The sequence below is a fragment of the Adelges cooleyi genome, unplaced genomic scaffold, assembly GCF_023614345.1.
Source record: "Adelges cooleyi isolate 19-005CV unplaced genomic scaffold, UGA_ACOO_1.1 ACOO_flye_CR_arks_rails_tigmint_CR_PRNA_108, whole genome shotgun sequence".
Lineage (NCBI taxonomy): Eukaryota > Metazoa > Arthropoda > Insecta > Hemiptera > Adelgidae > Adelges > Adelges cooleyi.
The window spans coordinates 5,000,585-5,028,415 of NW_026095761.1; the positions used below are offsets into that span (position 1 = coordinate 5,000,585).

Below are 27,831 nucleotides of genomic sequence, written 5' to 3' on the forward strand. Positions count from 1 at the left end.
AACAATATTAATTCAACCACGTTGGTTTGCAACAGAACTAACATATTAAAATAAATGTAAAACAGATAACTAAACACGCAAAACATTTATTACGAATATGTATTTATTAACAATACAATAAATTAAAAATTAAAATTGTAAAATATCATTAAAAAGTTATTAACTACTAAACAAAACAAGGAACACCAAAAAACAGTACAATTAAATTTAAAAAAAAGTGCTAAAGCAAATAATTAATTATAAAAATAGTGTATCATCATTTTAATGAAGGATAAAAATTATAAAAAACATGTAACGAAAATTTTTAAATAATTTAGTAAATAACGAAAACAGAATAAATAACGTAATTATTTAAAGAACATATGGCTAGTTTAAAGCAAATGATTATTAAAAAGGTTTATCATTTTATTTTTTTTCTTCTTTTTATCTTTTTTTTCTAATTTATTATGAGATGTGACACTTTCGCCGGAAGAGTCAAGCACTACATCCGGCGTTTGAGAAGCCGCTCTTTCATGGTCAATGAAACCAGCTAAAAGATCTTTAGAATAATGGTAATGAGGCGATTCAATAGTTGATTTAGAACGTAATTTTCCAAGGCTTTTGAAACTGAATGATTTTTTCAGCTCACCGGGAGATACCGATTTTGATCCATGAGCAGAACTATCATCGGTGCTAGTAGTCTCCTTTAAATACGATTTCGACCTTTTAAACAATTTCAAATTAGGTAAGCTAAGTTTTTTCCGTTTAGTTTTCTGTTCAGATATACTCTCACTAGATTTTAAACTTTCAGACTCCCCTGACATTTTATAACTGCCGACTTCTAAATCCACATCGTTCGATATTGCATCGACATATTTAATGTTATCATCTGTCTCATAAAAAATATCTTCATCCTCGTCATCTGACCCCATATAATCAATGTATTCCCTCTTCTGAGTGAACGTAGCGCCCTCTGATGTGTTCATTTCACCGTAGACAGATGTTGATACGGTTGATACTTCACACTTCTCAGTGGTCGTGGCACCTGCTGATTTTTTCCGTTCACCGTGGACAGATGTTGATACGGTTGAGACTTCGGAAGTGATTTCTTCTTCAGTTTTCCCGTGATGATGCGGTTTTTTGATCTTGACGCCAGCCTTGTCTAATCCTAAAAATTCGTCTTCTTCTGCTTGCTCTGCTTCTTTACCAACTTTAATGCCGGACAAACCCAATCCGATCTTCTTGTCTCCTACACCAATGTTCAAACCACCGTGGCCCAAACCGATGTGGAAGCCGTGTGGTTTGCCTTCATTGGAGACGTGTTTTTCGTTTTCCTTATGGATTATTGATTCACCCGACACGTCAGCTGATACTTCACTCTTCTCAGTGGTCGTGGCACCTGCTGATTTTTTCCGTTCACCGTGGACAGATGTTGATACGGTTGAGACTTCGGAAGTGATTTCTTCTTCAGTTTTCCCGTGATGATGCGGTTTTTTGATCTTGACGCCAGCCTTGTCTACTTCTATAAATTCGTCTTCTTTTTCTTGCTCTGCTTCTTTACCAACTTTAATGCCGGACAAACCCAATCCGATCTTCTTGTCTCCTACACCAATGTTCAAACCACCGTGGCCCAAACCGATGTGGAAGCCGTGTGGTTTGCCTTCATTGGAGACGTGTTTTTCGTTTTCCTTATGGATTATTGATTCACCCGACACGTCAGCTGATACTTCACTCTTCTCAGTGGTCGTGGCACCTGCTGATTTTTTCCGTTCACCGTGGACAGATGTTGATACGGTTGAGACTTCGGAAGTGATTTCTTCTTCAGTTTTCCCGTGATGATGCGGTTTTTTGATCTTGACGCCAGCCTTGTCTACTTCTAAAAATTCGTCTTCTTCTGCTTGCTCTGCTTCTTTACCAACTTTAATGCCGGACAAACCCAATCCGATCTTCTTGTCTCCTACACCAATGTTCAAACCACCGTGGCCCAAACCGATGTGGAAGCCGTGTGGTTTGCCTTCATTGGAGACGTGTTTTTCGTTTTCCTTATGGATTGTTGATTCACCCGACACGTCAGCTGATACTTCACTCTTCTCAGTGGTCGTGGCAACTGCTGATTTTTTCCGTTCACCGTGGACAGATGTTGATACGGTTGAGACTTCGGAAGTGATTTCTTCTTCAGTTTTCCCGTGATGATGCGGTTTTTTGATCTTGACGCCAGCCTTGTCTACTTCTATAAATTCGTCTTCTTTTTCTTGCTCGGTTTCTTTACCAACTTTAATGCCGGACAAACCCAATCCGATCTTCTTGTCTCCTACACCAATGTTCAAACCACCGTGGCCCAAACCGATGTGGAAGCCGTGTGGTTTGCCTTCATTGGAGACGTGTTTTTCGTTTTCCTTATGGATTGTTGATTCACCCGACACGTCAGCTGATACTTCACTCTTCTCAGTGGTCGTGGCAACTGCTGATTTTTTCCGTTCACCGTGGACAGATGTTGATACGGTTGAGACTTCGGAAGTGATTTCTTCTTCAGTTTTCCCGTGATGATGCGGTTTTTTGATCTTGACGCCAGCCTTGTCTACTTCTATAAATTCGTCTTCTTTTTCTTGCTCGGTTTCTTTACCAACTTTAATGCCGGACAAACCCAATCCGATCTTCTTGTCTCCTACACCAATGTTCAAACCACCGTGGCCCAAACCGATGTGGAAGCCGTGTGGTTTGCCTTCATTGGAGACGTGTTTTTCGTTTTCCTTATGGATTATTGATTCACCCGACACGTCAGCTGATACTTCACTCTTCTCAGTGGTCGTGGCAACTGCTGATTTTTTCCGTTCACCGTGGACAGATGTTGATACGGTTGAGACTTCGGAAGTGATTTCTTCTTCAGTTTTCCCGTGATGATGCGGTTTTTTGATCTTGACGCCAGCCTTGTCTAATCCTAAAAATTCGTCTTCTTCTGCTTGCTCTGCTTCTTTACCAACTTTAATGCCGGACAAACCCAATCCGATCTTCTTGTCTCCTACACCAATGTTCAAACCACCGTGGCCCAAACCGATGTGGAAGCCGTGTGGTTTGCCTTCATTGGAGACGTGTTTTTCGTTTTCCTTATGGATTGTTGATTCACCCGACACGTCAGCTGATACTTCACTCTTCTCAGTGGTCGTGGCAACTGCTGATTTTTTCCGTTCACCGTGGACAGATGTTGATACGGTTGAGACTTCGGAAGTGATTTCTTCTTCAGTTTTCCCGTGATGATGCGGTTTTTTGATCTTGACGCCAGCCTTGTCTAATCCTAAAAATTCGTCTTCTTCTGCTTGCTCTGCTTCTTTACCAACTTTAATGCCGGACAAACCCAATCCGATCTTCTTGTCTCCTACACCAATGTTCAAACCACCGTGGCCCAAACCGATGTGGAAGCCGTGTGGTTTGCCTTCATTGGAGACGTGTTTTTCGTTTTCCTTATGGATTATTGATTCACCCGACACGTCAGCTGATACTTCACTCTTCTCAGTGGTCGTGGCACCTGCTGATTTTTTCCGTTCACCGTGGACAGATGTTGATACGGTTGAGACTTCGGAAGTGATTTCTTCTTCAGTTTTCCCGTGATGATGCGGTTTTTTGATCTTGACGCCAGCCTTGTCTACTTCTATAAATTCGTCTTCTTTTTCTTGCTCGGTTTCTTTACCAACTTTAATGCCGGACAAACCCAATCCGATCTTCTTGTCTCCTACACCAATGTTCAAACCACCGTGGCCCAAACCGATGTGGAAGCCGTGTGGTTTGCCTTCATTGGAGACGTGTTTTTCGTTTTCCTTATGGATTATTGATTCACCCGACACGTCAGCTGATACTTCACTCTTCTCAGTGGTCGTGGCACCTGCTGATTTTTTCCGTTCACCGTGGACAGATGTTGATACGGTTGAGACTTCGGAAGTGATTTCTTCTTCAGTTTTCCCGTGATGATGCGGTTTTTTGATCTTGACGCCAGCCTTGTCTAATCCTAAAAATTCGTCTTCTTCTGCTTGCTCTGCTTCTTTACCAACTTTAATGCCGGACAAACCCAATCCGATCTTCTTGTCTCCTACACCAATGTTCAAACCACCGTGGCCCAAACCGATGTGGAAGCCGTGTGGTTTGCCTTCATTGGAGACGTGTTTTTCGTTTTCCTTATGGATTATTGATTCACCCGACACGTCAGCTGATACTTCACTCTTCTCAGTGGTCGTGGCACCTGCTGATTTTTTCCGTTCACCGTGGACAGATGTTGATACGGTTGAGACTTCGGAAGTGATTTCTTCTTCAGTTTTCCCGTGATGATGCGGTTTTTTGATCTTGACGCCAGCCTTGTCTAATCCTAAAAATTCGTCTTCTTCTGCTTGCTCTGCTTCTTTACCAACTTTAATGCCGGACAAACCCAATCCGATCTTCTTGTCTCCTACACCAATGTTCAAACCACCGTGGCCCAAACCGATGTGGAAGCCGTGTGGTTTGCCTTCATTGGAGACGTGTTTTTCGTTTTCCTTATGGATTATTGATTCACCCGACACGTCAGCTGATACTTCACTCTTCTCAGTGGTCGTGGCACCTGCTGATTTTTTCCGTTCACCGTGGACAGATGTTGATACGGTTGAGACTTCGGAAGTGATTTCTTCTTCAGTTTTCCCGTGATGATGCGGTTTTTTGATCTTGACGCCAGCCTTGTCTACTTCTATAAATTCGTCTTCTTTTTCTTGCTCTGCTTCTTTACCAACTTTAATGCCGGACAAACCCAATCCGATCTTCTTGTCTCCTACACCAATGTTCAAACCACCGTGGCCCAAACCGATGTGGAAGCCGTGTGGTTTGCCTTCATTGGAGACGTGTTTTTCGTTTTCCTTATGGATTATTGATTCACCCGACACGTCAGCTGATACTTCACTCTTCTCAGTGGTCGTGGCACCTGCTGATTTTTTCCGTTCACCGTGGACAGATGTTGATACGGTTGAGACTTCGGAAGTGATTTCTTCTTCAGTTTTCCCGTGATGATGCGGTTTTTTGATCTTGACGCCAGCCTTGTCTACTTCTATAAATTCGTCTTCTTTTTCTTGCTCTGCTTCTTTACCAACTTTAATGCCGGACAAACCCAATCCGATCTTCTTGTCTCCTACACCAATGTTCAAACCACCGTGGCCCAAACCGATGTGGAAGCCGTGTGGTTTGCCTTCATTGGAGACGTGTTTTTCGTTTTCCTTATGGATTATTGATTCACCCGACACGTCAGCTGATACTTCACTCTTCTCAGTGGTCGTGGCACCTGCTGATTTTTTCCGTTCACCGTGGACAGATGTTGATACGGTTGAGACTTCGGAAGTGATTTCTTCTTCAGTTTTCCCGTGATGATGCGGTTTTTTGATCTTGACGCCAGCCTTGTCTAATCCTAAAAATTCGTCTTCTTCTGCTTGCTCTGCTTCTTTACCAACTTTAATGCCGGACAAACCCAATCCGATCTTCTTGTCTCCTACACCAATGTTCAAACCACCGTGGCCCAAACCGATGTGGAAGCCGTGTGGTTTGCCTTCATTGGAGACGTGTTTTTCGTTTTCCTTATGGATTATTGATTCACCCGACACGTCAGCTGATACTTCACTCTTCTCAGTGGTCGTGGCACCTGCTGATTTTTTCCGTTCACCGTGGACAGATGTTGATACGGTTGAGACTTCGGAAGTGATTTCTTCTTCAGTTTTCCCGTGATGATGCGGTTTTTTGATCTTGACGCCAGCCTTGTCTAATCCTAAAAATTCGTCTTCTTCTGCTTGCTCTGCTTCTTTACCAACTTTAATGCCGGACAAACCCAATCCGATCTTCTTGTCTCCTACACCAATGTTCAAACCACCGTGGCCCAAACCGATGTGGAAGCCGTGTGGTTTGCCTTCATTGGAGACGTGTTTTTCGTTTTCCTTATGGATTATTGATTCACCCGACACGTCAGCTGATACTTCACTCTTCTCAGTGGTCGTGGCACCTGCTGATTTTTTCCGTTCACCGTGGACAGATGTTGATACGGTTGAGACTTCGGAAGTGATTTCTTCTTCAGTTTTCCCGTGATGATGCGGTTTTTTGATCTTGACGCCAGCCTTGTCTAATCCTAAAAATTCGTCTTCTTCTGCTTGCTCTGCTTCTTTACCAACTTTAATGCCGGACAAACCCAATCCGATCTTCTTGTCTCCTACACCAATGTTCAAACCACCGTGGCCCAAACCGATGTGGAAGCCGTGTGGTTTGCCTTCATTGGAGACGTGTTTTTCGTTTTCCTTATGGATTATTGATTCACCCGACACGTCAGCTGATACTTCACTCTTCTCAGTGGTCGTGGCACCTGCTGATTTTTTCCGTTCACCGTGGACAGATGTTGATACGGTTGAGACTTCGGAAGTGATTTCTTCTTCAGTTTTCCCGTGATGATGCGGTTTTTTGATCTTGACGCCAGCCTTGTCTACTTCTATAAATTCGTCTTCTTTTTCTTGCTCGGTTTCTTTACCAACTTTAATGCCGGACAAACCCAATCCGATCTTCTTGTCTCCTACACCAATGTTCAAACCACCGTGGCCCAAACCGATGTGGAAGCCGTGTGGTTTGCCTTCATTGGAGACGTGTTTTTCGTTTTCCTTATGGATTATTGATTCACCCGACACGTCAGCTGATACTTCACTCTTCTCAGTGGTCGTGGCACCTGCTGATTTTTTCCGTTCACCGTGGACAGATGTTGATACGGTTGAGACTTCGGAAGTGATTTCTTCTTCAGTTTTCCCGTGATGATGCGGTTTTTTGATCTTGACGCCAGCCTTGTCTAATCCTAAAAATTCGTCTTCTTCTGCTTGCTCTGCTTCTTTACCAACTTTAATGCCGGACAAACCCAATCCGATCTTCTTGTCTCCTACACCAATGTTCAAACCACCGTGGCCCAAACCGATGTGGAAGCCGTGTGGTTTGCCTTCATTGGAGACGTGTTTTTCGTTTTCCTTATGGATTATTGATTCACCCGACACGTCAGCTGATACTTCACTCTTCTCAGTGGTCGTGGCACCTGCTGATTTTTTCCGTTCACCGTGGACAGATGTTGATACGGTTGAGACTTCGGAAGTGATTTCTTCTTCAGTTTTCCCGTGATGATGCGGTTTTTTGATCTTGACGCCAGCCTTGTCTACTTCTAAAAATTCGTCTTCTTTTGCTTGCTCGGTTTCTTTACCAACTTTAATGCCGGACAAACCCAATCCGATCTTCTTGTCTCCTACACCAATGTTCAAACCACCGTGGCCCAAACCGATGTGGAAGCCGTGTGGTTTGCCTTCATTGGAGACGTGTTTTTCGTTTTCCTTATGGATTATTGATTCACCCGACACGTCAGCTGATACTTCACTCTTCTCAGTGGTCGTGGCACCTGCTGATTTTTTCCGTTCACCGTGGACAGATGTTGATACGGTTGAGACTTCGGAAGTGATTTCTTCTTCAGTTTTCCCGTGATGATGCGGTTTTTTGATCTTGACGCCAGCCTTGTCTAATCCTAAAAATTCGTCTTCTTCTGCTTGCTCTGCTTCTTTACCAACTTTAATGCCGGACAAACCCAATCCGATCTTCTTGTCTCCTACACCAATGTTCAAACCACCGTGGCCCAAACCGATGTGGAAGCCGTGTGGTTTGCCTTCATTGGAGACGTGTTTTTCGTTTTCCTTATGGATTATTGATTCACCCGACACGTCAGCTGATACTTCACTCTTCTCAGTGGTCGTGGCACCTGCTGATTTTTTCCGTTCACCGTGGACAGATGTTGATACGGTTGAGACTTCGGAAGTGATTTCTTCTTCAGTTTTCCCGTGATGATGCGGTTTTTTGATCTTGACGCCAGCCTTGTCTACTTCTATAAATTCGTCTTCTTCTGCTTGCTCTGCTTCTTTACCAACTTTAATGCCGGACAAACCCAATCCGATCTTCTTGTCTCCTACACCAATGTTCAAACCACCGTGGCCCAAACCGATGTGGAAGCCGTGTGGTTTGCCTTCATTGGAGACGTGTTTTTCGTTTTCCTTATGGATTATTGATTCACCCGACACGTCAGCTGATACTTCACTCTTCTCAGTGGTCGTGGCACCTGCTGATTTTTTCCGTTCACCGTGGACAGATGTTGATACGGTTGAGACTTCGGAAGTGATTTCTTCTTCAGTTTTCCCGTGATGATGCGGTTTTTTGATCTTGACGCCAGCCTTGTCTAATCCTAAAAATTCGTCTTCTTCTGCTTGCTCTGCTTCTTTACCAACTTTAATGCCGGACAAACCCAATCCGATCTTCTTGTCTCCTACACCAATGTTCAAACCACCGTGGCCCAAACCGATGTGGAAGCCGTGTGGTTTGCCTTCATTGGAGACGTGTTTTTCGTTTTCCTTATGGATTATTGATTCACCCGACACGTCAGCTGATACTTCACTCTTCTCAGTGGTCGTGGCACCTGCTGATTTTTTCCGTTCACCGTGGACAGATGTTGATACGGTTGAGACTTCGGAAGTGATTTCTTCTTCAGTTTTCCCGTGATGATGCGGTTTTTTGATCTTGACGCCAGCCTTGTCTACTTCTATAAATTCGTCTTCTTCTGCTTGCTCTGCTTCTTTACCAACTTTAATGCCGGACAAACCCAATCCGATCTTCTTGTCTCCTACACCAATGTTCAAACCACCGTGGCCCAAACCGATGTGGAAGCCGTGTGGTTTGCCTTCATTGGAGACGTGTTTTTCGTTTTCCTTATGGATTATTGATTCACCCGACACGTCAGCTGATACTTCACTCTTCTCAGTGGTCGTGGCACCTGCTGATTTTTTCCGTTCACCGTGGACAGATGTTGATACGGTTGAGACTTCGGAAGTGATTTCTTCTTCAGTTTTCCCGTGATGATGCGGTTTTTTGATCTTGACGCCAGCCTTGTCTAATCCTAAAAATTCGTCTTCTTCTGCTTGCTCTGCTTCTTTACCAACTTTAATGCCGGACAAACCCAATCCGATCTTCTTGTCTCCTACACCAATGTTCAAACCACCGTGGCCCAAACCGATGTGGAAGCCGTGTGGTTTGCCTTCATTGGAGACGTGTTTTTCGTTTTCCTTATGGATTATTGATTCACCCGACACGTCAGCTGATACTTCACTCTTCTCAGTGGTCGTGGCACCTGCTGATTTTTTCCGTTCACCGTGGACAGATGTTGATACGGTTGAGACTTCGGAAGTGATTTCTTCTTCAGTTTTCCCGTGATGATGCGGTTTTTTGATCTTGACGCCAGCCTTGTCTACTTCTATAAATTCGTCTTCTTTTTCTTGCTCTGCTTCTTTACCAACTTTAATGCCGGACAAACCCAATCCGATCTTCTTGTCTCCTACACCAATGTTCAAACCACCGTGGCCCAAACCGATGTGGAAGCCGTGTGGTTTGCCTTCATTGGAGACGTGTTTTTCGTTTTCCTTATGGATTATTGATTCACCCGACACGTCAGCTGATACTTCACTCTTCTCAGTGGTCGTGGCACCTGCTGATTTTTTCCGTTCACCGTGGACAGATGTTGATACGGTTGAGACTTCGGAAGTGATTTCTTCTTCAGTTTTCCCGTGATGATGCGGTTTTTTGATCTTGACGCCAGCCTTGTCTACTTCTAAAAATTCGTCTTCTTCTGCTTGCTCTGCTTCTTTACCAACTTTAATGCCGGACAAACCCAATCCGATCTTCTTGTCTCCTACACCAATGTTCAAACCACCGTGGCCCAAACCGATGTGGAAGCCGTGTGGTTTGCCTTCATTGGAGACGTGTTTTTCGTTTTCCTTATGGATTATTGATTCACCCGACACGTCAGCTGATACTTCACTCTTCTCAGTGGTCGTGGCACCTGCTGATTTTTTCCGTTCACCGTGGACAGATGTTGATACGGTTGAGACTTCGGAAGTGATTTCTTCTTCAGTTTTCCCGTGATGATGCGGTTTTTTGATCTTGACGCCAGCCTTGTCTACTTCTATAAATTCGTCTTCTTCTGCTTGCTCTGCTTCTTTACCAACTTTAATGCCGGACAAACCCAATCCGATCTTCTTGTCTCCTACACCAATGTTCAAACCACCGTGGCCCAAACCGATGTGGAAGCCGTGTGGTTTGCCTTCATTGGAGACGTGTTTTTCGTTTTCCTTATGGATTATTGATTCACCCGACACGTCAGCTGATACTTCACTCTTCTCAGTGGTCGTGGCACCTGCTGATTTTTTCCGTTCACCGTGGACAGATGTTGATACGGTTGAGACTTCGGAAGTGATTTCTTCTTCAGTTTTCCCGTGATGATGCGGTTTTTTGATCTTGACGCCAGCCTTGTCTACTTCTATAAATTCGTCTTCTTCTGCTTGCTCTGCTTCTTTACCAACTTTAATGCCGGACAAACCCAATCCGATCTTCTTGTCTCCTACACCAATGTTCAAACCACCGTGGCCCAAACCGATGTGGAAGCCGTGTGGTTTGCCTTCATTGGAGACGTGTTTTTCGTTTTCCTTATGGATTATTGATTCACCCGACACGTCAGCTGATACTTCACTCTTCTCAGTGGTCGTGGCACCTGCTGATTTTTTCCGTTCACCGTGGACAGATGTTGATACGGTTGAGACTTCGGAAGTGATTTCTTCTTCAGTTTTCCCGTGATGATGCGGTTTTTTGATCTTGACGCCAGCCTTGTCTACTTCTATAAATTCGTCTTCTTTTTCTTGCTCGGTTTCTTTACCAACTTTAATGCCGGACAAACCCAATCCGATCTTCTTGTCTCCTACACCAATGTTCAAACCACCGTGGCCCAAACCGATGTGGAAGCCGTGTGGTTTGCCTTCATTGGAGACGTGTTTTTCGTTTTCCTTATGGATTATTGATTCACCCGACACGTCAGCTGATACTTCACTCTTCTCAGTGGTCGTGGCACCTGCTGATTTTTTCCGTTCACCGTGGACAGATGTTGATACGGTTGAGACTTCGGAAGTGATTTCTTCTTCAGTTTTCCCGTGATGATGCGGTTTTTTGATCTTGACGCCAGCCTTGTCTACTTCTATAAATTCGTCTTCTTTTTCTTGCTCGGTTTCTTTACCAACTTTAATGCCGGACAAACCCAATCCGATCTTCTTGTCTCCTACACCAATGTTCAAACCACCGTGGCCCAAACCGATGTGGAAGCCGTGTGGTTTGCCTTCATTGGAGACGTGTTTTTCGTTTTCCTTATGGATTATTGATTCACCCGACACGTCAGCTGATACTTCACTCTTCTCAGTGGTCGTGGCAACTGCTGATTTTTTCCGTTCACCGTGGACAGATGTTGATACGGTTGAGACTTCGGAAGTGATTTCTTCTTCAGTTTTCCCGTGATGATGCGGTTTTTTGATCTTGACGCCAGCCTTGTCTACTTCTATAAATTCGTCTTCTTTTGCTTGCTCTGCTTCTTTACCAACTTTAATGCCGGACAAACCCAATCCGATCTTCTTGTCTCCTACACCAATGTTCAAACCACCGTGGCCCAAACCGATGTGGAAGCCGTGTGGTTTGCCTTCATTGGAGACGTGTTTTTCGTTTTCCTTATGGATTATTGATTCACCCGACACGTCAGCTGATACTTCACTCTTCTCAGTGGTCGTGGCACCTGCTGATTTTTTCCGTTCACCGTGGACAGATGTTGATACGGTTGAGACTTCGGAAGTGATTTCTTCTTCAGTTTTCCCGTGATGATGCGGTTTTTTGATCTTGACGCCAGCCTTGTCTAATCCTAAAAATTCGTCTTCTTCTGCTTGCTCGGTTTCTTTACCAACTTTAATGCCGGACAAACCCAATCCGATCTTCTTGTCTCCTACACCAATGTTCAAACCACCGTGGCCCAAACCGATGTGGAAGCCGTGTGGTTTGCCTTCATTGGAGACGTGTTTTTCGTTTTCCTTATGGATTATTGATTCACCCGACACGTCAGCTGATACTTCACTCTTCTCAGTGGTCGTGGCACCTGCTGATTTTTTCCGTTCACCGTGGACAGATGTTGATACGGTTGAGACTTCGGAAGTGATTTCTTCTTCAGTTTTCCCGTGATGATGCGGTTTTTTGATCTTGACGCCAGCCTTGTCTAATTCTAAAAATTCGTCTTCTTCTGCTTGCTCTGCTTCTTTACCAACTTTAATGCCGGACAAACCCAATCCGATCTTCTTGTCTCCTACACCAATGTTCAAACCACCGTGGCCCAAACCGATGTGGAAGCCGTGTGGTTTGCCTTCATTGGAGACGTGTTTTTCGTTTTCCTTATGGATTATTGATTCACCCGACACGTCAGCTGATACTTCACTCTTCTCAGTGGTCGTGGCACCTGCTGATTTTTTCCGTTCACCGTGGACAGATGTTGATACGGTTGAGACTTCGGAAGTGATTTCTTCTTCAGTTTTCCCGTGATGATGCGGTTTTTTGATCTTGACGCCAGCCTTGTCTAATCCTAAAAATTCGTCTTCTTCTGCTTGCTCTGCTTCTTTACCAACTTTAATGCCGGACAAACCCAATCCGATCTTCTTGTCTCCTACACCAATGTTCAAACCACCGTGGCCCAAACCGATGTGGAAGCCGTGTGGTTTGCCTTCATTGGAGACGTGTTTTTCGTTTTCCTTATGGATTATTGATTCACCCGACACGTCAGCTGATACTTCACTCTTCTCAGTGGTCGTGGCACCTGCTGATTTTTTCCGTTCACCGTGGACAGATGTTGATACGGTTGAGACTTCGGAAGTGATTTCTTCTTCAGTTTTCCCGTGATGATGCGGTTTTTTGATCTTGACGCCAGCCTTGTCTACTTCTATAAATTCGTCTTCTTTTTCTTGCTCGGTTTCTTTACCAACTTTAATGCCGGACAAACCCAATCCGATCTTCTTGTCTCCTACACCAATGTTCAAACCACCGTGGCCCAAACCGATGTGGAAGCCGTGTGGTTTGCCTTCATTGGAGACGTGTTTTTCGTTTTCCTTATGGATTATTGATTCACCCGACACGTCAGCTGATACTTCACTCTTCTCAGTGGTCGTGGCACCTGCTGATTTTTTCCGTTCACCGTGGACAGATGTTGATACGGTTGAGACTTCGGAAGTGATTTCTTCTTCAGTTTTCCCGTGATGATGCGGTTTTTTGATCTTGACGCCAGCCTTGTCTACTTCTATAAATTCGTCTTCTTTTGCTTGCTCTGCTTCTTTACCAACTTTAATGCCGGACAAACCCAATCCGATCTTCTTGTCTCCTACACCAATGTTCAAACCACCGTGGCCCAAACCGATGTGGAAGCCGTGTGGTTTGCCTTCATTGGAGACGTGTTTTTCGTTTTCCTTATGGATTATTGATTCACCCGACACGTCAGCTGATACTTCACTCTTCTCAGTGGTCGTGGCACCTGCTGATTTTTTCCGTTCACCGTGGACAGATGTTGATACGGTTGAGACTTCGGAAGTGATTTCTTCTTCAGTTTTCCCGTGATGATGCGGTTTTTTGATCTTGACGCCAGCCTTGTCTACTTCTATAAATTCGTCTTCTTCTGCTTGCTCTGCTTCTTTACCAACTTTAATGCCGGACAAACCCAATCCGATCTTCTTGTCTCCTACACCAATGTTCAAACCACCGTGGCCCAAACCGATGTGGAAGCCGTGTGGTTTGCCTTCATTGGAGACGTGTTTTTCGTTTTCCTTATGGATTATTGATTCACCCGACACGTCAGCTGATACTTCACTCTTCTCAGTGGTCGTGGCACCTGCTGATTTTTTCCGTTCACCGTGGACAGATGTTGATACGGTTGAGACTTCGGAAGTGATTTCTTCTTCAGTTTTCCCGTGATGATGCGGTTTTTTGATCTTGACGCCAGCCTTGTCTACTTCTATAAATTCGTCTTCTTCTGCTTGCTCTGCTTCTTTACCAACTTTAATGCCGGACAAACCCAATCCGATCTTCTTGTCTCCTACACCAATGTTCAAACCACCGTGGCCCAAACCGATGTGGAAGCCGTGTGGTTTGCCTTCATTGGAGACGTGTTTTTCGTTTTCCTTATGGATTATTGATTCACCCGACACGTCAGCTGATACTTCACTCTTCTCAGTGGTCGTGGCACCTGCTGATTTTTTCCGTTCACCGTGGACAGATGTTGATACGGTTGAGACTTCGGAAGTGATTTCTTCTTCAGTTTTCCCGTGATGATGCGGTTTTTTGATCTTGACGCCAGCCTTGTCTACTTCTAAAAATTCGTCTTCTTCTGCTTGCTCTGCTTCTTTACCAACTTTAATGCCGGACAAACCCAATCCGATCTTCTTGTCTCCTACACCAATGTTCAAACCACCGTGGCCCAAACCGATGTGGAAGCCGTGTGGTTTGCCTTCATTGGAGACGTGTTTTTCGTTTTCCTTATGGATTATTGATTCACCCGACACGTCAGCTGATACTTCACTCTTCTCAGTGGTCGTGGCACCTGCTGATTTTTTCCGTTCACCGTGGACAGATGTTGATACGGTTGAGACTTCGGAAGTGATTTCTTCTTCAGTTTTCCCGTGATGATGCGGTTTTTTGATCTTGACGCCAGCCTTGTCTACTTCTATAAATTCGTCTTCTTTTTCTTGCTCTGCTTCTTTACCAACTTTAATGCCGGACAAACCCAATCCGATCTTCTTGTCTCCTACACCAATGTTCAAACCACCGTGGCCCAAACCGATGTGGAAGCCGTGTGGTTTGCCTTCATTGGAGACGTGTTTTTCGTTTTCCTTATGGATTATTGATTCACCCGACACGTCAGCTGATACTTCACTCTTCTCAGTGGTCGTGGCACCTGCTGATTTTTTCCGTTCACCGTGGACAGATGTTGATACGGTTGAGACTTCGGAAGTGATTTCTTCTTCAGTTTTCCCGTGATGATGCGGTTTTTTGATCTTGACGCCAGCCTTGTCTAATCCTAAAAATTCGTCTTCTTCTGCTTGCTCTGCTTCTTTACCAACTTTAATGCCGGACAAACCCAATCCGATCTTCTTGTCTCCTACACCAATGTTCAAACCACCGTGGCCCAAACCGATGTGGAAGCCGTGTGGTTTGCCTTCATTGGAGACGTGTTTTTCGTTTTCCTTATGGATTATTGATTCACCCGACACGTCAGCTGATACTTCACTCTTCTCAGTGGTCGTGGCACCTGCTGATTTTTTCCGTTCACCGTGGACAGATGTTGATACGGTTGAGACTTCGGAAGTGATTTCTTCTTCAGTTTTCCCGTGATGATGCGGTTTTTTGATCTTGACGCCAGCCTTGTCTACTTCTATAAATTCGTCTTCTTCTGCTTGCTCTGCTTCTTTACCAACTTTAATGCCGGACAAACCCAATCCGATCTTCTTGTCTCCTACACCAATGTTCAAACCACCGTGGCCCAAACCGATGTGGAAGCCGTGTGGTTTGCCTTCATTGGAGACGTGTTTTTCGTTTTCCTTATGGATTATTGATTCACCCGACACGTCAGCTGATACTTCACTCTTCTCAGTGGTCGTGGCACCTGCTGATTTTTTCCGTTCACCGTGGACAGATGTTGATACGGTTGAGACTTCGGAAGTGATTTCTTCTTCAGTTTTCCCGTGATGATGCGGTTTTTTGATCTTGACGCCAGCCTTGTCTACTTCTATAAATTCGTCTTCTTCTGCTTGCTCGGTTTCTTTACCAACTTTAATGCCGGACAAACCCAATCCGATCTTCTTGTCTCCTACACCAATGTTCAAACCACCGTGGCCCAAACCGATGTGGAAGCCGTGTGGTTTGCCTTCATTGGAGACGTGTTTTTCGTTTTCCTTATGGATTATTGATTCACCCGACACGTCAGCTGATACTTCACTCTTCTCAGTGGTCGTGGCACCTGCTGATTTTTTCCGTTCACCGTGGACAGATGTTGATACGGTTGAGACTTCGGAAGTGATTTCTTCTTCAGTTTTCCCGTGATGATGCGGTTTTTTGATCTTGACGCCAGCCTTGTCTACTTCTATAAATTCGTCTTCTTTTTCTTGCTCGGTTTCTTTACCAACTTTAATGCCGGACAAACCCAATCCGATCTTCTTGTCTCCTACACCAATGTTCAAACCACCGTGGCCCAAACCGATGTGGAAGCCGTGTGGTTTGCCTTCATTGGAGACGTGTTTTTCGTTTTCCTTATGGATTATTGATTCACCCGACACGTCAGCTGATACTTCACTCTTCTCAGTGGTCGTGGCACCTGCTGATTTTTTCCGTTCACCGTGGACAGATGTTGATACGGTTGAGACTTCGGAAGTGATTTCTTCTTCAGTTTTCCCGTGATGATGCGGTTTTTTGATCTTGACGCCAGCCTTGTCTAATTCTAAAAATTCGTCTTCTTCTGCTTGCTCTGCTTCTTTACCAACTTTAATGCCGGACAAACCCAATCCGATCTTCTTGTCTCCTACACCAATGTTCAAACCACCGTGGCCCAAACCGATGTGGAAGCCGTGTGGTTTGCCTTCATTGGAGACGTGTTTTTCGTTTTCCTTATGGATTATTGATTCACCCGACACGTCAGCTGATACTTCACTCTTCTCAGTGGTCGTGGCACCTGCTGATTTTTTCCGTTCACCGTGGACAGATGTTGATACGGTTGAGACTTCGGAAGTGATTTCTTCTTCAGTTTTCCCGTGATGATGCGGTTTTTTGATCTTGACGCCAGCCTTGTCTACTTCTATAAATTCGTCTTCTTTTTCTTGCTCGGTTTCTTTACCAACTTTAATGCCGGACAAACCCAATCCGATCTTCTTGTCTCCTACACCAATGTTCAAACCACCGTGGCCCAAACCGATGTGGAAGCCGTGTGGTTTGCCTTCATTGGAGACGTGTTTTTCGTTTTCCTTATGGATTATTGATTCACCCGACACGTCAGCTGATACTTCACTCTTCTCAGTGGTCGTGGCACCTGCTGATTTTTTCCGTTCACCGTGGACAGATGTTGATACGGTTGAGACTTCGGAAGTGATTTCTTCTTCAGTTTTCCCGTGATGATGCGGTTTTTTGATCTTGACGCCAGCCTTGTCTACTTCTATAAATTCGTCTTCTTCTTCTTGCTCGGTTTCTTTACCAACTTTAATGCCGGACAAACCCAATCCGATCTTCTTGTCTCCTACACCAATGTTCAAACCACCGTGGCCCAAACCGATGTGGAAGCCGTGTGGTTTGCCTTCATTGGAGACGTGTTTTTCGTTTTCCTTATGGATTATTGATTCACCCGACACGTCAGCTGATACTTCACTCTTCTCAGTGGTCGTGGCACCTGCTGATTTTTTCCGTTCACCGTGGACAGATGTTGATACGGTTGAGACTTCGGAAGTGATTTCTTCTTCAGTTTTCCCGTGATGATGCGGTTTTTTGATCTTGACGCCAGCCTTGTCTACTTCTATAAATTCGTCTTCTTTTTCTTGCTCGGTTTCTTTACCAACTTTAATGCCGGACAAACCCAATCCGATCTTCTTGTCTCCTACACCAATGTTCAAACCACCGTGGCCCAAACCGATGTGGAAGCCGTGTGGTTTGCCTTCATTGGAGACGTGTTTTTCGTTTTCCTTATGGATTATTGATTCACCCGACACGTCAGCTGATACTTCACTCTTCTCAGTGGTCGTGGCACCTGCTGATTTTTTCCGTTCACCGTGGACAGATGTTGATACGGTTGAGACTTCGGAAGTGATTTCTTCTTCAGTTTTCCCGTGATGATGCGGTTTTTTGATCTTGACGCCAGCCTTGTCTACTTCTATAAATTCGTCTTCTTCTGCTTGCTCTGCTTCTTTACCAACTTTAATGCCGGACAAACCCAATCCGATCTTCTTGTCTCCTACACCAATGTTCAAACCACCGTGGCCCAAACCGATGTGGAAGCCGTGTGGTTTGCCTTCATTGGAGACGTGTTTTTCGTTTTCCTTATGGATTATTGATTCACCCGACACGTCAGCTGATACTTCACTCTTCTCAGTGGTCGTGGCACCTGCTGATTTTTTCCGTTCACCGTGGACAGATGTTGATACGGTTGAGACTTCGGAAGTGATTTCTTCTTCAGTTTTCCCGTGATGATGCGGTTTTTTGATCTTGACGCCAGCCTTGTCTACTTCTATAAATTCGTCTTCTTCTGCTTGCTCGGCTTCTTTACCAACTTTAATGCCGGACAAACCCAATCCGATCTTCTTGTCTCCTACACCAATGTTCAAACCACCGTGGCCCAAACCGATGTGGAAGCCGTGTGGTTTGCCTTCATTGGAGACGTGTTTTTCGTTTTCCTTATGGATTATTGATTCACCCGACACGTCAGCTGATACTTCACTCTTCTCAGTGGTCGTGGCACCTGCTGATTTTTTCCGTTCACCGTGGACAGATGTTGATACGGTTGAGACTTCGGAAGTGATTTCTTCTTCAGTTTTCCCGTGATGATGCGGTTTTTTGATCTTGACGCCAGCCTTGTCTACTTCTATAAATTCGTCTTCTTTTTCTTGCTCTGCTTCTTTACCAACTTTAATGCCGGACAAACCCAATCCGATCTTCTTGTCTCCTACACCAATGTTCAAACCACCGTGGCCCAAACCGATGTGGAAGCCGTGTGGTTTGCCTTCATTGGAGACGTGTTTTTCGTTTTCCTTATGGATTATTGATTCACCCGACACGTCAGCTGATACTTCACTCTTCTCAGTGGTCGTGGCACCTGCTGATTTTTTCCGTTCACCGTGGACAGATGTTGATACGGTTGAGACTTCGGAAGTGATTTCTTCTTCAGTTTTCCCGTGATGATGCGGTTTTTTGATCTTGACGCCAGCCTTGTCTACTTCTATAAATTCGTCTTCTTCTGCTTGCTCTGCTTCTTTACCAACTTTAATGCCGGACAAACCCAATCCGATCTTCTTGTCTCCTACACCAATGTTCAAACCACCGTGGCCCAAACCGATGTGGAAGCCGTGTGGTTTGCCTTCATTGGAGACGTGTTTTTCGTTTTCCTTATGGATTATTGATTCACCCGACACGTCAGCTGATACTTCACTCTTCTCAGTGGTCGTGGCACCTGCTGATTTTTTCCGTTCACCGTGGACAGATGTTGATACGGTTGAGACTTCGGAAGTGATTTCTTCTTCAGTTTTCCCGTGATGATGCGGTTTTTTGATCTTGACGCCAGCCTTGTCTAATCCTAAAAATTCGTCTTCTTCTGCTTGCTCTGCTTCTTTACCAACTTTAATGCCGGACAAACCCAATCCGATCTTCTTGTCTCCTACACCAATGTTCAAACCACCGTGGCCCAAACCGATGTGGAAGCCGTGTGGTTTGCCTTCATTGGAGACGTGTTTTTCGTTTTCCTTATGGATTGTTGATTCACCCGACACGTCAGCTGATACTTCACTCTTCTCAGTGGTCGTGGCACCTGCTGATTTTTTCCGTTCACCGTGGACAGATGTTGATACGGTTGAGACTTCGGAAGTGATTTCTTCTTCAGTTTTCCCGTGATGATGCGGTTTTTTGATCTTGACGCCAGCCTTGTCTAATCCTAAAAATTCGTCTTCTTCTGCTTGCTCTGCTTCTTTACCAACTTTAATGCCGGACAAACCCAATCCGATCTTCTTGTCTCCTACACCAATGTTCAAACCACCGTGGCCCAAACCGATGTGGAAGCCGTGTGGTTTGCCTTCATTGGAGACGTGTTTTTCGTTTTCCTTATGGATTATTGATTCACCCGACACGTCAGCTGATACTTCACTCTTCTCAGTGGTCGTGGCAACTGCTGATTTTTTCCGTTCACCGTGGACAGATGTTGATACGGTTGAGACTTCGGAAGTGATTTCTTCTTCAGTTTTCCCGTGATGATGCGGTTTTTTGATCTTGACGCCAGCCTTGTCTACTTCTATAAATTCGTCTTCTTTTTCTTGCTCGGTTTCTTTACCAACTTTAATGCCGGACAAACCCAATCCGATCTTCTTGTCTCCTACACCAATGTTCAAACCACCGTGGCCCAAACCGATGTGGAAGCCGTGTGGTTTGCCTTCATTGGAGACGTGTTTTTCGTTTTCCTTATGGATTATTGATTCACCCGACACGTCAGCTGATACTTCACTCTTCTCAGTGGTCGTGGCACCTGCTGATTTTTTCCGTTCACCGTGGACAGATGTTGATACGGTTGAGACTTCGGAAGTGATTTCTTCTTCAGTTTTCCCGTGATGATGCGGTTTTTTGATCTTGACGCCAGCCTTGTCTACTTCTATAAATTCGTCTTCTTTTTCTTGCTCGGTTTCTTTACCAACTTTAATGCCGGACAAACCCAATCCGATCTTCTTGTCTCCTACACCAATGTTCAAACCACCGTGGCCCAAACCGATGTGGAAGCCGTGTGGTTTGCCTTCATTGGAGACGTGTTTTTCGTTTTCCTTATGGATTGTTGATTCACCCGACACGTCAGCTGATACTTCACTCTTCTCAGTGGTCGTGGCAACTGCTGATTTTTTCCGTTCACCGTGGACAGATGTTGATACGGTTGAGACTTCGGAAGTGATTTCTTCTTCAGTTTTCCCGTGATGATGCGGTTTTTTGATCTTGACGCCAGCCTTGTCTACTTCTATAAATTCGTCTTCTTCTGCTTGCTCTGCTTCTTTACCAACTTTAATGCCGGACAAACCCAATCCGATCTTCTTGTCTCCTACACCAATGTTCAAACCACCGTGGCCCAAACCGATGTGGAAGCCGTGTGGTTTGCCTTCATTGGAGACGTGTTTTTCGTTTTCCTTATGGATTGTTGATTCACCCGACACGTCAGCTGATACTTCACTCTTCTCAGTGGTCGTGGCAACTGCTGATTTTTTCCGTTCACCGTGGACAGATGTTGATACGGTTGAGACTTCGGAAGTGATTTCTTCTTCAGTTTTCCCGTGATGATGCGGTTTTTTGATCTTGACGCCAGCCTTGTCTAATCCTAAAAATTCGTCTTCTTCTGCTTGCTCTGCTTCTTTACCAACTTTAATGCCGGACAAACCCAATCCGATCTTCTTGTCTCCTACACCAATGTTCAAACCACCGTGGCCCAAACCGATGTGGAAGCCGTGTGGTTTGCCTTCATTGGAGACGTGTTTTTCGTTTTCCTTATGGATTATTGATTCACCCGACACGTCAGCTGATACTTCACTCTTCTCAGTGGTCGTGGCACCTGCTGATTTTTTCCGTTCACCGTGGACAGATGTTGATACGGTTGAGACTTCGGAAGTGATTTCTTCTTCAGTTTTCCCGTGATGATGCGGTTTTTTGATCTTGACGCCAGCCTTGTCTAATCCTAAAAATTCGTCTTCTTTTGCTTGCTCTGCTTCTTTACCAACTTTAATGCCGGACAAACCCAATCCGATCTTCTTGTCTCCTACACCAATGTTCAAACCACCGTGGCCCAAACCGATGTGGAAGCCGTGTGGTTTGCCTTCATTGGAGACGTGTTTTTCGTTTTCCTTATGGATTGTTGATTCACCCGACACGTCAGCTGATACTTCACTCTTCTCAGTGGTCGTGGCAACTGCTGATTTTTTCCGTTCACCGTGGACAGATGTTGATACGGTTGAGACTTCGGAAGTGATTTCTTCTTCAGTTTTCCCGTGATGATGCGGTTTTTTGATCTTGACGCCAGCCTTGTCTACTTCTATAAATTCGTCTTCTTTTTCTTGCTCGGTTTCTTTACCAACTTTAATGCCGGACAAACCCAATCCGATCTTCTTGTCTCCTACACCAATGTTCAAACCACCGTGGCCCAAACCGATGTGGAAGCCGTGTGGTTTGCCTTCATTGGAGACGTGTTTTTCGTTTTCCTTATGGATTATTGATTCACCCGACACGTCAGCTGATACTTCACTCTTCTCAGTGGTCGTGGCAACTGCTGATTTTTTCCGTTCACCGTGGACAGATGTTGATACGGTTGAGACTTCGGAAGTGATTTCTTCTTCAGTTTTCCCGTGATGATGCGGTTTTTTGATCTTGACGCCAGCCTTGTCTACTTCTATAAATTCGTCTTCTTTTTCTTGCTCGGTTTCTTTACCAACTTTAATGCCGGACAAACCCAATCCGATCTTCTTGTCTCCTACACCAATGTTCAAACCACCGTGGCCCAAACCGATGTGGAAGCCGTGTGGTTTGCCTTCATTGGAGACGTGTTTTTCGTTTTCCTTATGGATTATTGATTCACCCGACACGTCAGCTGATACTTCACTCTTCTCAGTGGTCGTGGCACCTGCTGATTTTTTCCGTTCACCGTGGACAGATGTTGATACGGTTGAGACTTCGGAAGTGATTTCTTCTTCAGTTTTCCCGTGATGATGCGGTTTTTTGATCTTGACGCCAGCCTTGTCTACTTCTATAAATTCGTCTTCTTTTTCTTGCTCGGTTTCTTTACCAACTTTAATGCCGGACAAACCCAATCCGATCTTCTTGTCTCCTACACCAATGTTCAAACCACCGTGGCCCAAACCGATGTGGAAGCCGTGTGGTTTGCCTTCATTGGAGACGTGTTTTTCGTTTTCCTTATGGATTATTGATTCACCCGACACGTCAGCTGATACTTCACTCTTCTCAGTGGTCGTGGCACCTGCTGATTTTTTCCGTTCACCGTGGACAGATGTTGATACGGTTGAGACTTCGGAAGTGATTTCTTCTTCAGTTTTCCCGTGATGATGCGGTTTTTTGATCTTGACGCCAGCCTTGTCTACTTCTATAAATTCGTCTTCTTTTTCTTGCTCGGTTTCTTTACCAACTTTAATGCCGGACAAACCCAATCCGATCTTCTTGTCTCCTACACCAATGTTCAAACCACCGTGGCCCAAACCGATGTGGAAGCCGTGTGGTTTGCCTTCATTGGAGACGTGTTTTTCGTTTTCCTTATGGATTATTGATTCACCCGACACGTCAGCTGATACTTCACTCTTCTCAGTGGTCGTGGCAACTGCTGATTTTTTCCGTTCACCGTGGACAGATGTTGATACGGTTGAGACTTCGGAAGTGATTTCTTCTCGTTTTCCGTGATGATCCTTGTCCACTTCTATGAGTTCGTCTTCTTCACTGTTACTAGATCCATTTAACGGGGATGGAATTTTCTTGTTTGGGAAATTACTTTCGTTATTTTCCCTTATATCTTTTACTTTTAGGATATCATTGTCGGGGAAATTTAATTCTAATGTTGAATGATTTTGTTTTGGTGGCGATGTGACAGAGTTTGTTGCTATTGGAGCTATTGTTGTATGCTTTAGTATCTTCATTGTTGTACTTTCATCAGTATTATCAATTTTCATGCTTTGCTGTGGTTTTTCTTTCGTTTGATTTAATTTTCCATTGCTTTTTTTTTGTACTACTTTTACATCGCCATTTTGTGAGTTATCGTCTGAATCTGTTGTATCTGAATTTACGCTTCTCTTTTTGCGTTTTTTCTTTTTCTTCTGTTGTTTGGATTTAGGTGAATTACTATCTGTTGATAGGCTATTTAAATTTTCGTTGTGTTTCCCTTCGTTTCTATTGTTATCTTTTTGATCTTTGGTGTAATCATTTTCGTCAGATCCTTGGTACCGATCATCTTGTTTTGAATTTGATTCTTCATTTGAAGTTTCTTTTGAATTTGTTGGTCCTATTAGTGGGGTTTTTTCGTTGACTTCAGTAGATTTTTCCAAATTCTCGTATCCATATTTTTTCGGCAGTAAGTCCTATAATTTTCATATATAATTTATGGGTAACTATTTTTTATGACATATTATATCTAATACTTTTTTTTTTTTACTTACTTTTAAAAATGAAATGCCATTTTGTATTCCTTCGCTGTGAGGTACTTGACCCGGTCCTGAAATGCCACGGACGAATCTATTAATTCCTGTACCTATTGTAAAATAGGCTACTGGTAAGACCACTCTGAAAAAAAATTATTTTAATTAGTGATATATATTGGTAGATATACATTTTTGTATTAATATGAATAATGAAATACTTACATCGACCCAATTATAGTTATTACAGATTTCGGGATTATTTTCGAAGCAAAACTCATAATTTTCGACTGTTTATCATTTGTATTGTCTGATTTAGTTTTACTGAGTACTTTCGCAGTGTTGCTGTCTTCTGTCGTGGTCGATTGGTCCGCACTAATGGGTCCATTTGTTATTTTATTAATTCCACTCTCAATATTATTTATTTTACTCTCAACTGTTGCATTATTCGACGTATTATTTCCGTTATGGGTATTAATTAATCCTGTTTGATTTGTTTTACTTTTCTCAGTTTTGTCTTCTATTGATGTAGTATTAGTACTGTTATTGGTAGGCTTAATACTGCTATTGTCAACATGCATTGGCGTAGTATCGTTTACCTTTTGTTGACTATTCCCTTTATTTTTCGTTATTAAAATAGCTGCAGTAGTATTATTTTTATCTGTAACTGATTCAACACTGCTAGTATTATTCACCGTCTTATTTGTATGTTTATTTTTTAAAGTTTCCTCAGTATCAACATTTGCCGTTGTATTACTGGAATCGACAATGGACTGATTTGAGTTATTTTGATAATTGTTGTTATTTGTACTGGTGGTTGGTTGATTACTATTCTTCACATCATTATTTTCATTGGAGTTTGCTTGATTTACATTATTCACATTATTTTTGGTGTTTATACTGGCTGTCGTCTGATTCGAATTCTTGTTATAATTATCATTATTTACTTCGGCGTTAGACCGATTCGAATTCTTGTTATAATTATCATTATTTACTTCGGCGTTAGACTGATTCGAATTCTTGTTATAATTATCGTTATTTACTTCGGCGTTAGACTGATTCGAATTCTTGTTATAATTATCATTATTTACTTCGGCGTTAGACTGATTCGAATTCTTGTTATAATTATCATTATTTACTTCGGCGTTAGACTGATTCGAATTCTTATTATAATTATCATTATTTACTTCGGCGTTAGACTGATTCGAATTCTTGTTATAATTATCATTACTTACTTCGGCGTTAGACTGATTCGAATTCTCATAACTATTATTGTTCATACTAGCACTAGACTGATTTAAATTCTTATAATTATTTTTGTTCATACTAGCATTAGTCTGATTCGAATTCTTATAATTATTGTTATTTATATTAGTATTAGACTGATTCGAGTTCTCATAACTATTATTGTTCATACTAGCACTAGACTGATTAAAATTCTTATAATTATTGTTGTTCATACTAGCATTAGACTGATTCGAATTCTTGTTATAATTTTCATTATTTACACCGACGTTGGACTGATTTGAGTTATTATAACCATTGTTAATTATACTAACATCAGACTGATTTGAATTCTTAAAACTGTTGTTATTCATACTAGTATTAGACTGACTTGAGTTCTTGTCATAATTGTTATTGTTTACACTGGCATTATATTGATTCAAATTTTCATAACTGTTGTTGTTTATACTAGAGTTTGATTGATTCAAACCTACTTCATAATTTTTGCTGTTGACAGGTGTTCCATTCTTATTTGATTCCGAAGAATTACTTGTTTGAATTTTATTTTCAACTGTTGTGTTATCAAGTTTAGAGTTATCAGCTTGTGATGATATCGAATGGTCATTCTTAGTTCCAGAGCTATTGATATTCTCATTAGAACTAATATTTTGTTGTACAATATTATTTAAGTTATTTCCATTATTATGTTTTATATTGTTGGGATACGAATTATTAGTAACAGTTGTTGTTTGATGATCAGAGACTAAATGTTGAGTATTATTGTAGTTTTCACCGGTTCTATTATATTCTGGACGATTATCTTCATTCAAAATCTGGGTGTAATCACTCGGATACATGCTGTTTTCATAATTTGGTTTATTATTAGTGGTAATGTTGTTAGCATTGTAATTAGGACGTCCATTGGCGTCTTTCATTTCACGATGAGATTCAATTTTGCTGTAGGTAATATTTGTTAAATTTCGATCATTTCCGAAATAATCGGAATGCAACTTTGAATCATTTGGTTTATTCCAATAGTCTGTATCATTTGTGTTGTAGTAACCGCTTTTCTTGGGTTCTCGACGGTTTTCAAAGTCGGTATAAACCGGTTCATTTGTTCTGTATGTACTTTTGTGATTGTATGGGGTGTACTCTTTATTAATCGAATAATTGGTAAAAGAGGTATAATCTTTCTCGGGCACTTCATAACGATTCTTGAACAGTTCGTTACCAAGCATATTTTTTCGTACGACTTCACTCTCCATTTTCTTAAGCCAACTATCAGAATGTACGCCAACATGTTGGTTATTTTTGTAAAAAGGATTAATTCTTTGAGATGTATCGTGCCGGTTTTTCATGTCCTTAATGAATTTGGAAGTGTCTTTCTCCGCAATAAATCTCCTGTTTTCATATAGTTGGCGATTATAATTCAAAAAGTCTTGGCGTGAGTTTTCGATTCGTCCCGGAATTCCGTTTGGATCATTTAGCTTATAAGTCGATTTTTCATCTCTTGTATTATTTTTATTGTTATTCATGTAGTAAGAATATTGTTCATAACGATTCTTCGACTGTTCGTTATCAAGCTCGAAGTTTTGAATTTCGTCGTGGTTTTGCACACCGTTTTTCGCTTCAGGTGGACTCTTACTTTTGTACAAACCATTCCATAACCGTTTGACGTTGAATAAAATATTCATGAAAAAATTATTGTTAGCTGCCTGGTTTTTATTGAAGCTTTCATGATCATTACTCGGGCTTACACCACGCATTTGCGTTTCGTTATAAAGTCGTAACCACTTGTCGACAATTCTTGCCGAAGAATTATTATATTCGTAATAGTTATTACTGAAATTGTAATCATGAGATATATTGAAACGATTTTTATTGACATATTCCATGTAATGTTGTGTTTCTATGTTTTTTCGTACGACTTCACTCTCCATTTTTTGAAACCAATTTTCAGGAGACAAATTATCAGAATGTACGCCAACAAGTTGATTATTTTTGTAAAAAGGATTAATTCTTTGTGATGTATCGTGCCGGTTTTCCATGTCCTTGATGAATTTAGAAGTGTCTTTCTCCGCAATCAACCTTCTGTTTTCATATAGTTGGCGATTATAATTCAAAAAGTCTTGGCGTGAGTCTTCGTATTGTTCCAGGATTTCATTTGGACCATTCACTTTATGCATCGATTTATCATCTTCGTAAAAACTATGACGGTTCAAGACGAATGAACCGTTTGTACGATTTGGCACATTCGGATCATTCTTATACATTCTATTATTAGCACTCTCGTTTAAAAACAATCGACGAGAGCTATTTTGTAACTTTGAATGAACGTACTCGAAAGCATTCGGATGCGTTTTTCTAATATTGATTTCTCGAATTCTTAAACTATCTTGTTGGGTGTAATTTGAATTATTTTGATAGTATTCCATTTCATCATGTTGATACTTGTTAAAATTCTCCTTGTTTACCTTATTGATTATATTATTATTTTGAGTAACGTTGATGTGTGAATCAAACGGCAAATTATTGCGTTTATTATATATAATAGGAACTCCTACGGCAACACTTGAGTTCCGTCGACATGTTTTTGACGTTGGTATTTCAAATCTTATCTGACATATCTCAGGCTGATCTGGATCTTCGTCCACTAACGTCAGGGTATCCTAAAAAGAACCGAAATAATTACTTACTGAGCAGTGTACTTTAATAAAACATTATTTATACAATTTAACTAAACTTCAATTTATCCACCTGAATTCACATACTGAACGAAATAACATTTATACGATTACTTTATTTTTTTGCTAAAATATGAAATTAG

General features: G+C 42.5%; 1 protein-coding gene across 3 annotated transcripts in view; it reads right to left on the reverse strand.

The window, feature by feature from the left end:
* The window catches only part of LOC126838598 (uncharacterized), a 61,428-nt gene continuing 33,597 nt past the window's right edge, over nt 1-27,831 (reverse strand). The window contains exons 4-8 of one of the 3 annotated variants that reach the window (XM_050573155.1): nt 24,006-27,673; nt 23,802-23,925; nt 22,619-23,723; nt 10,937-11,290; nt 1-3,148 (exon numbers count right to left, since the gene is read on the reverse strand). In XM_050573155.1, coding sequence (XP_050429112.1) covers nt 372-3,148; nt 10,937-11,290; nt 22,619-23,723; nt 23,802-23,925; nt 24,006-27,673 — 8,028 coding nt within the window. In that variant the 3' untranslated portion in view covers nt 1-371. The remainder of the gene's footprint in view (nt 3,149-10,936; nt 11,291-22,618; nt 23,724-23,801; nt 23,926-24,005; nt 27,674-27,831) is intronic. The other 2 variants (XM_050573137.1, XM_050573146.1) reach the window with 2 other exon arrangements.